Source organism: Hyperolius riggenbachi, chromosome 7 (assembly GCF_040937935.1).
Source record: "Hyperolius riggenbachi isolate aHypRig1 chromosome 7, aHypRig1.pri, whole genome shotgun sequence".
NCBI lineage: Eukaryota > Metazoa > Chordata > Amphibia > Anura > Hyperoliidae > Hyperolius > Hyperolius riggenbachi.
In genome coordinates, this window is record NC_090652.1 from 238,858,764 (window position 1) to 238,869,642 (window position 10,879).

A 10,879-nucleotide genomic window follows, 5' to 3' on the forward strand; every position below is an offset into this window, starting at 1 on the left:
GGCGGCGTGCACGATTGGCGGGAGCGCGCGCACGCTTCAATCCCCCGCCGAAAGGGTATTTGGAAGACTTCGGGAGCCATGTCCTCCCGAAGACAAGCGGCTCCATACTGCACAGGCGTGAGCGTGCAAAAGAGCATGCTTGCGCAGGCGCAGTTCAGGGCCGCCCTTCTTCAGGAGCACTAGGCTCCCTGAAGACTTCTGAAGCCTCCTTCAGTATTTAGTCAAATACAGCTACCGGGCGAGCCAGCACTGGAATGAGGGGACCAGGAGAGGAGCGGGAAGGCTCTATAGGACCCAGAGCCTTTCCTCTAATTGGGTATCTATCTCATTTTTTTAAATGCGGTTCCCATTCACTTTAAACCGAAACGTCCCACTGTGAATAGAGCATTAAAGCGGACCCAAACCAAACATTTTTGTTTCATTAAAAATATTTAGTTGCACCACTCTGACACGTACAAAGATAAATAAACACTCCTTCAAGCCTATGAGCATTTCAGTGCATGCTTTTCACCCTTCTCTTTTCATAACTAGGATTATACTGGGGGCAGCCATTAGCAATTCCTCCATTGCTGGACAGTGGACACCACCTACTTCACCAGTTTGCCAGATTTTGTCCCGGCAATTTGAAAGGAAGGGAGGGGTTCCTCCAATAAATGTAAAATATTTTATATTTGTCATCATGCAGCTGAAAAATGGCTGCTATTTATTATTATAATATAGAAAATAGATTTTATTTCTGAAATCTTGTATTTTTAATTCGGGTCCACTTTAAAGGTTAATATGCTTCTGGTTATCTTTTACAGCAGAGAGGAAGCTCTGAGTTCAGGTCCGCTTTAAGGGACTTTGAAAATGTAATATTTAAATTCAGAATAACTCCAATGGCAGAACTCCAAATATGTAGGGTGGCAGAAGAAAACGGGAAAGATCTTTTCAAATGACCTAATTTTACAGTAAAGTGATGCTGAAAGCGTAAAGGTTCTTTCATGGGAACAGAGTTAAAAGAGGAGTTTGCTTTACAACTTTTTGATAAAAGAGGACCCAACACACATGCATATTGATGCATGCAGATCCTCTGAGTAATGCTAACATCTCTTTTCATAAGAAATTAGACCTGGCTTATACTTGCCACTCAGAGAAGAATCCCTTTTGAGTGTAAACAAGACAGGCTCCACTTTTAAGAGAGGGAAAAAAGAATTTCACACGTCTCAAACCGATACTCTTTGCAGGTGCTTTTTATGTAAATTTTCAAAAGTTGTCAAGTGTTGGCAAATAGAATGCATAAATTACATACAAAGGAGAACAACACAGCCTGAACAAATAATTTCACAGGTGTTAAAAATAATAACAGCAGTGGTGGTTAGCCAAGCTCATTAAAGAGCAACAAGCGATAACCTCAGATCCCTGGTCAGCAGTCGGAGGCATCTGTGGAAATTTTACAATTAATATTTTATTCCTGGAGATGGTGTGTCAGCTGCACAATAGCACACGAGTGCCTGATTATGTTCAGCCTGGCTTCACTGCAGGTTCATCCTGATGTTCACTAAGCAAATACTTTCTGACATTTCCAGAAAAAAAAATCTGATTTGTTGAGAATATTGTTTAAGACAAGCTAACCCTCAAATCATTTCTCTGCTAAAATGTGACCGGGGCTGAAAACAAGTAAATTCTGGATCAAGGTGTGTTTTATTCCTGTTATCTTTTATGTATACAATGTTTATAGTATGTATTTCCCGCTCTGGCTTACACTCTCTTTTTACATTTCCCATTAAAGGAGAACTGTAGTGAGATGTATATGATGGCAGACATATTTATTTACTTTTAAGCCATACCAGTTGCCTAACAGTTCTGCTGATCCTCTGCCTCTAATAGTATTAGCCACAAACCCTGAACAAGCATGCAGCAGATCAGGTGTTTGACATTTTTGTCAGATCTGACAAGATTAGATGCATGCTTGTTTCTGGTGTGGTTCACACTACTGCAGGGAAATAGCTCAGCAGGGCTGCCAGGCAACTGATATTGCTTAAAAGGAAATCAATATGGCAGCCTCCATATACCTCTCACTACAGTTCTCCTTTAAATAATGTAAACCACGCCCACAATGATGTCATGTTTTAGCCTCAGTGATGTCCAGCATATGGCCTCCTCCTAGAACCCTCCTTCCTGACTGATATATGGTAATGACACGTCTATAAAACTTACTGGAAGACTCTAGAAGGAGGCAAGGAATTGGTTGCAACTCAGAGGATGATGATGTAATCATCAAAGACTACATCTGTCTCTGACAGTATACACCCAGTAGTGGAAGGAGAAACTTGGCTGAGGGCTCATTTCCATTAGCGTAGTGCCATTACCGCATCCGATCTGAAACCAATGCACGGCAATGGAGCAGTTTCCATTGTGTGCTGTTTGTGCAGTTCGGTGTGGTGCGATCCGAGAATCGCAAGGAAGCTGCAGATCCTCCTAGCATGCATCCGGAACCCATTAGCTCCAATCAACGGCTGCATCCGGACCGTGACCGGAAGAACCCGCAGTAGGATGCAGTGTGGTGATCACATTGCATCCTACAGCTAGTGGAAATGGGCCCTTAGTTGCACTTGAAAGTGTTTTATTCTTAATGTTAAATCTTAAAAAAAAAAGTTATTAAAACAAAATTATACTTTCTATTATATTTTGTAAAGTGTAGAAAAAGGTCAGAACGGACATGGCGACCTGGTGTTTTTTAAGGTGGCCGCTAACAATACAATTTCTAGCAAAAAATAGTTTGAGCGATCAGATAATTCTGATTGAAAGTGAAATATCGTAATTCATCATTCACTACACTATCACAAACCAATCTTTGCTTCATATCTATCACAACTGACAAGAAAATCCAAATTTTGGTTCAACAAAAATCCAATTGGACGTTGTATTCTATTGTGCCCATCAACGGAGATTATTTAGAACCAATCCAATCACATCTGTTCAGAATTATATGATCACTCAAACTAATGTTTGCTAGAAATTGGACCGTTAGTGGCCACCTTTAGACTTCAGGCAGTTTGCTTAGTCTTCTTTGTAAATCTTTGACCATTTAAGATTATAAACTGAAAATGATCATCTCATCCCAACCCCAGATTGTTGTATGGGTTATTTCATCACAACCCAAACTGTTCTATTGGTCAGCTGATCACTGTCCCAGACGTTTGTATGAGCCATCTTATTGCAACCTGAAGCTGCTGTGTGGGCCATTTCATTACAACCCAGACTGTTGTATTGGTCATCTTAACCTTTCTAGCTACTGCATATTTGTTTTGAAATGAAAAAGATAATAAACTAAAAGATAAAACAAACAAACAAAAACTCAATACTAGTATAAAAGGAGAATAAGTAATGGACTTTCCTACAAAAAAAAGCATACAATTTTACAGATCAAAATTTTAATAGTGGCTCACGACAACAATTTACGTAAGTGACAACTCACCTCCTCTGGTTAGTCTAGAGCAGTGCTGGGCAAATTATGGCCCACAAAATAACTTCTGTCAATTTGTATTGTTCTAAGTTTAAGCTGCATGGAGAAATGATTTGCATATTATTAATCATCCATAGTAAGTCCACTGTTTATCCTTCTTTTAAACTTTTTTTTATAAACTTTGGTTCCTCCTGCTGTGTTATCAGTGTTATCCATGAAAGTCAAGTAACAATGCCTTATCTCAAGACAGGGATCTAGACATAACATTTAATAGATTAGCTATCAGCATTAGCATTAGCTTTTAAGGTGGCTAGTCACAATACAATCAAATTGATACATTTTCTCATTTCTTTTTAAAAAACCATTGAGTTGGAAAAAAATGGAAAAGAAAAAAGTTTTGGATTGAGAAAAAATGATCGATTTTCCCTTTTTTGAAAAAAAAATAACGATCTGATTGGGTGTGCTGGAAACATTAGGTTGATTGCTTTGAAAATTGAACGTTGTATGGTAGGTATGATAAAATCTGATTTCCTATGATTGGACAAAACAAAATGCTGAAATTAGTGCACATCTTCAGGCCTAAAAATGGTATAAATACTTTATTTTAACACAGCGTACACAATGCAATAACACATCATGCACATTGCATTGAAGACTATTGGCCCATATCCAAATGACTTTTTTGTCTACGTTTTCTCCTAGGTGATCAATTTTTATCTTCTCCTTAAAATAACTTTTCAACATTTTACTGTTGAAAAAGTAACAAAAGTAGCAGAAAAGAACTATCAAAATTATTCTAAGTATTTTCTTGCTTGCTGGTGTCTTAAAGGGCATTTCATTAATGAGAGGTAAAAAATAACCTAGGAGAAAGTGATGGAGAAAAAGTGAAGACAATAAGGGACTGAAAAATATATACATCAAAAAACCTTTGGCATTTCCAAAGCAACAACATGAAACTCTACCTAATGAGACCCTGAAATAAGTGTCCAGCACTTTCCATCATTTATGTTGTTTTCTTTCTCCCTTATTTTGTGTTGTTTTCTTTCCAAAGAAAACTAATAATTGAATACAATTATTAATCCGATCACATAACAACAAAAGTTGTTTAGGTGATACCTTTAATGACTAACTGTACAAGATTCCTTTGCAAGCTTTCAAAACTTTAAGTTTCATCTTCAGGCATGTTTCAGAACTGGATCAGAACCGTACCATCAGGTATGGTTCTGAACCATCAGGTATGGTTCTAAACTAGTTCTGAAACATGCCTAAAGAAGAAAATCAAAGTTTCGAAAGCTTGCAAAGAAATCTGGTATAGTTAGTCATTAACCACTTGCCGACAAAGTGGTAGCTGGAGGACCAGCGACGCACATCTGCATCGCCAGGTGCCTCCCTAATTAATCAGGAAAGGCCGCTCGCGCGAGCGGCCATTTCCTGTTAGATCATGGAGCAGGTCTCATCGCGGCTCGCAGACTAAATGTAAACGCAGGAGACGTTTGTCTCCTTTGTTTACATTGAACGGCGCTGCTGCTACAGCAGCGCCGTAAGGCAGATCGGCGATCTCCAGCCATGTGACAGGATCGCCGCCATGTGACAGAGGACAGCCTGTCACAGGCTGCACAGGACGGATAGCGTCCTGTGCAGCCCCGATCACCAGGGGTGAGAGGAAGGAGAGGGAGGGGGGGAATTTTGCAGCAGAGGGGGGCTTTGAGGTGCCCCCCCCTCCCCCCGCAAACCTCAGGCAGGCAGGAGCGATCAGACCCCCCCTGCACATCATCCCCATAGGGGGGAAAAAAGGGGGGCGATCTGATCGCTCTGCCTGCAACCTGATCTGTGCTGGGGGCTGCAGAGCTTACCCAGCATAGATCATAAAAAAAACCACGCTGGTCCTTAAGGGGGGGGTAAAGGCTGAGTCCTCAAGTGGTTAAAGGTATCACCTAAACAACTTTTGTTGTTATGTCTTCAAATTATCTCCATGACTAATACCGGACCACACACAACTACAATTATTAAAATAACTATAACTTTATATATAGAGAAAAGCAGAACATAGTGAAAAGTCAATTAGACAGAAGAAAAACAGGAAAACTGTATACTTACCTTTCAGCAGTTTTCCTTTCCTGGTGCATCTCCATGACAGCATACAAATGGGCAGTTCCTCCTCCCATCTGCCCTACAGGACCTCCCTGAAGCTTTTAAATGTATCTCCCTCCCCTATCCCAGTATTCTTTAACTTTGAACACCGAGACGGCCCAGGGTGGGTTCGTATGCTGTCATGGAGATGCACCAGGAAAGGAAAACTGCTGAAAGGTAAGTATACAGTTTTCCTGTTTCCCTGGTGCCTCCATGACATCATACAAATGGGCCTTAACTAGCATACGAAAGAAAAATGGGAGGGAAAACACTTATGATGCTGACCACACTTTAATATGAAATCAAAATTATTCCACTTTTTTTTTTTTTTTTTAAACATTCACACAGTAGAATGTACAGCTGAAGAGATAACAGATTTACCAAAACTAACAGTTGAGAGAGCCCCCGGCTCTATTTTATAATGTGAAATAAAAGTATTACTGGTAGCCCAATTGGCCGCCTTGCAAATCGTCTCAATAGACACTTGTCCATAAGCTGCCCACGAGGTAGACATCCCTCTAGTGGAGTGTGCTGATATTACCTGCGGAATCTCAAGTCCCAGAACCCTGTAGGCTCTTTGAATAACTGTCACTACCCATCTAGCAATAGTTCTAATAGCAGCTGCCTGACCCTTCCTCTGTCCAGAAGTTACCACGAACAATCTTTCAGTCTTTCTGAAGGACTTAGTTCTTTGAATATACTCTTTCAGAGTGGACACCGGATCCAAGGGATGTAAAGTAACTGAATCTTCAGGGTCTTTAAACTCAGGTAAAGCCCACTCCTGATTGAAGTGTTTTGCTGTTGATACCTTAGGTATAAAAGCTTGCACAGGATAAAGGATTACTCTATCTCTGAAAAATACTGTGAAAGGTTCCTCTGAACTAAGAGCTTGCAACTCTGACATTCTTCTCCCAGACACTATGGATATAAGGAAGGCAGTTTTCAAGGTTAGATTTGTAATAGAACAGTCCTGTAATGGAAAGAAGGGTTTAGTAGAAAGAAATTTCAAGACTAATGGCAAGTCCCATTTTGGAAATCTTGGTACTCTGGGAGGCCTGATTTTCAATATTGCTTTAAAGAATTGCCTAACCATTGGCTCCTTGGCCCAAGAACCACCAAGTATAGCTGACAGAACAGACACTTGCCCTTTAAGAGTACTGTATGCCAGTCCCATCTTTACTCCTTTATCAAGGAACAGCAAAATTTCTCCGACTTTTGGTTGAAATGGATCAAACTTCTGTGCTTTAGCAAATTCAGCAAATTTTTGCCACACTCTATTGTACAATGACATTGTAGTAGCTTTTCTTGCTGCCAACAAGGTAGAAACTACCTGTTGGGGACACCCAGATCTTAAGAGCCTATCCCTTTCAACCTCCAGGCCATGAGTCGTAGTCTTTGTGGATTTGGATGAGCAAATCCTCTCTGCAGAAGAAGATCTGTCCTGTAAGGCAAAGGCAGAGGCAGTTCCAGGGCTAATAACTTCAGGAGGAGAAACCATGGTCTCTTGGGCCAGTAAGGGATGACTGCTAAAACTCCGGCTTTCGTCCTCTTCAATTTCACCAGAAATTTGTGGATTAGCGGGACAGGGGGGAATGCGTAGGCCAGGCTGAAGTCCCATACCTGGCATAGGGCATCTACTGCCAATGCATTCTTCGTCAGATACCTCGAAAAGAAAAGTTTTTCCTTGTTGTTGTAGCTGGATGCAAAGAGGTCTACTTGGGGGCACCCCCATCTCTGCACTATCATATTGTAAACCTCCTGATTTAGAGACCACTCGTTGTTGTCTATAATCACTCGTGACAGAAGATCTGCTTGAACATTCTGGTGTCCTGGAAGATACACTGCTGTTAAATTTGTTAGATGTTTCTGGGCTAATGTCATGATTGGAAATACTTCTTTCATGAGCTCCCAACTGTGAGTTCCCCCTTGCTTTGCTATATAAGCTACAGCTGCACGATTGTCCATTCGAAGCATAACCGACTGACCCTTCAGACCCGGAAGGAAGGCTAATAGGGCTTGCAAGGCCGCCCTCAGCTCCAGAGTATTGGAGATCAGATGAACAGTAGCAAAGTCCCATTTTCCTTGTATTGCATGATCTTCCCAGACTGCACCCCAGCCTGATTGACTTGCGTCTGTTGTTATGATATTCCACTCTGGTGTTTCCAGTGAGTGACAGTTGTGCAGATTCTGTTGACTGGACCACCAATGAAGACTGGACTTCATGTAAGGCGACAGAACAATCTGCTGATTCAGATCCTTGAGATCCCACTGACGCAACAACCCCCACTGGAGGGGCCGCATGTTCCAGTGTGCCCACTTTATTAGTGGAATTGTTGAAGCCATAGACCCTAGAACTTCTAAGACTTGCCTGGCTGACAAACATGAACTGTGAAGAACTAGGTTTATCCTTTGAATAAGCTGTACCACCTTCTGTTGCGGTAACGACACCAACCCTGATTGGGTCTGAAACTCTGCACCTAGAAAAATAAGTTGCTGGGTTGGGACAGGTTGACTTTTGAGAAGGTTGAGAACCCAACCAAATTTCCTTAGAGATTCTATCGTCTTGTCTCTGTGTCGTTCTAACATCTGTCTGGACTGAGCTAGAAGAAGGATATCGTCGAGATAATGCAGGATACGAATTCCTTCTTCTCTCAATCGAGCAATCACTGGGAGAAGAACTTTTGAGAAAGTCCTGGGCGAAGTACACAGCCCGAAGGGTAGGCATGTAAATTGCAGGTGGAGGTGACCCACCACAAAACGTAAATAGACTTGAAATGAAGGATGGACGGGAACATGATAGTAGGCATCCTTGAGATCCAATGAACACATCCAATCGTTCTTTTGTACTGCTAGGATGACTGTCTGCAGGGACTCCATTTTGAAGCGAGGGACTTTTATATGCTTGTTTAGCTGCCTTAGATCCAGAATGGGTCTCCAATCTCCTGTTTTCTTCTGTATTAGAAATATAGGAGAATAGAACCCCTGATTTCTTTGGTTTACGGGAACAATAGATACAGCTCTTTGTTCCAACAGTGTGCTTACATAACTCCATAGAACCTCTCTTTTTTCTGGTGAATCTGGTAGTTTTGAAGGATGAAAATGAGGAAGAATTGGGTTTACCTTGAAGGACCATGTATGCCCTTTTGAAACCGTTCTTTGCAACCAGGGTTCTTGAAAGGCTCCCGTCCAGACCTGAGCAAACCGAGTTAATCGTGCTCCAATCTGCTCTGCCTGAACGGGCTTCCCCTCAAAAAGACTTCTGACTTTGCCCAGAAGACTGAGCACTCTTATTTTTAGCAAGTTTCAAAAAGGAAGACTGTGTCCCCTTCCAATCCCTCCTAAAAGGTCTACCAGGCTTATAGCTTTTAGCATCTCTAAAGCGTTCATTAGGTTGTCTTCTATTTGGATTGAATCTTTGTCTCACAAATTTTCTATCGTGAGGGATAAGACCACTCTTGCCCCCTGTTACACGAGAAATTGCCTTGTCCATCTTAGGACCGAACAAATTCTCTCCATCGTATGGAATCTTAGTCCAGGATTGTTTGGATGATGGATCTGCTGCCCAGGGTTTGAGCCAAAGCGCTCTTTTCGCCATAGTCGAGAACAACATTACTCTGCCAACACATCTCAATGTGTCTACTGCAACTTCTCCTATAAAGTCGGCAGCCAATTTTAACTCATCAAGGGCAGCTATTATCAACTCGTGATCCATGTTACTTCTAACAGCAGTCTCAATGTTATTAGTCCACACTTTGCAAGCCTTGGCTACTGAGGATAAAGCAATGACTGGTTTAGCAGCTTCTCCAGCTGCCAAGTATGTTCTTTTAAGCTCCATGTCTATCTGTCGATCCATAAGGTCCCTAAAAGAGACAGCATCCTCCAAAGGCAAGGTTACATTTCTAGCTAACTTCATGATAGAGGCATCTACTACAGGTGAGGCTTCAAACATCTTAGCGTCCTGTTCAGACATAGGATATAACTTCTTAAGTCGATTTTTTAAAGACGGTTTCTTAACTGGATTCAGCCATTCCTGCAACACAATGTCTTTTATCTCCTCCATGAGGGGAAAAGACACTATCTTCTTATTTAAATGTTTATAATATCTCCTTCTTTTAGACTTAGAGGGAACATCATCCTCATCCTCCCACTCCAGTGCTTGTTTAACCTGGCGAACAAACGACTTCACTAAGGCAAAATCAAAACCAGTTTCATCATCAGAAAGCTCAGAATCATCTGAAGCAGAAGTATGATCAGACTGATTTGCTGCAGAAGGACCTGCCACTGGCTCCTGAGCATGCTCCCCTACTGGCTGACTGATTACTTGGCCAGCTTTACTTGCATTCTCCACATAATCCTTAGAGATATCTTCTAAACAGTTCTCACAAATCATCTTTCCAGGTAATCTAGGTTTCCCACAAACCCAGCACTGTCCATCTCCTGGTCTATCAGGGCAATTAGGAGGCAGATTAGTGGAAACTGCAGAAGGCTGTGATACTCCCAGCAAATCTGGGGACATAGTTCTAGGCTGCACACTTGGAGATCTGCTCCTGGATCTGTCAGATGCATTTGAATGTTTAGAAAGAGATCTTCTAGCTCTATCTGGATTTTCATGCTTAGAAAGCTTGCTATGATCTTCCTTTCTATGGGAATCATGCTTCTCCCCTTTGCCAGCAGAGGATGAACTAGAAATAAACACATAAAAAAAAACCCAATCAGAATCACTTGTCTTCACTAAGACATTATGCCTCTTTTCTGCAATACTCACCACCCTTACCTCTTAGATTTGTGGTGTTCTTTATTAGAAGAGCGCCCCATAGTAGCATGGAAGCTGCAAGATAGAGCACAGCCTATTAGGTAGTGCTCAGGAGACAGAGCTCCTTACACAAAAATATAACAGCAACTGAATACAGACTAAGCATAGCCTGCCTGCAGAGCTAAGAACCATAAAACAGCAATAAATGCATGACAAGATCTTTAAAACACAGTCACTTACTGTGCAGGAGAGGATCTGTGTGAATCCAGCATCCATCGGCTTCCAAACAGCTACAAACTCAGTGGGCTGGGCTGCAGTTTAAATCAGCGTCAGGTCCGCCCAAATCAAAGATGGCCACCGCCACACATTGCCCACAGTGTGACACAGCTGCTCTTCTAGCCCTGATTGGCTACAGCAGCCTGGCTGCCAGATAGACACTCCCCACTGCACACAGCACTCGGTGCAGAGAACAATCAGGCTGATAAGGCAAAAATGAAGCCGTGGATGTAAAGCAAATCCCTAATTAGGGATACAATGCGACTCCAGGA

At 41.9% G+C, this 10,879-nt stretch overlaps 1 protein-coding gene across 1 annotated transcript; it reads right to left on the reverse strand.

Moving 5' to 3' along the window:
* Window positions 1-7,956: 7,956 nt before the first annotated feature.
* On the reverse strand, window positions 7,957-10,659 carry LOC137525801 (uncharacterized). The gene is made up of 3 exons (XM_068247003.1): window positions 10,572-10,659; window positions 10,353-10,406; window positions 7,957-10,260 (listed from the first exon to the last, which is right to left on the reverse strand). The coding sequence occupies exons 1-3, from the start codon at window positions 10,601-10,603 to the stop codon at window positions 8,826-8,828; spliced, it is 1,521 nt and encodes a 506-aa protein (XP_068103104.1). The 5' UTR covers window positions 10,604-10,659; the 3' UTR covers window positions 7,957-8,825.
* Between the last annotated feature and the right edge of the window lie 220 nt (window positions 10,660-10,879).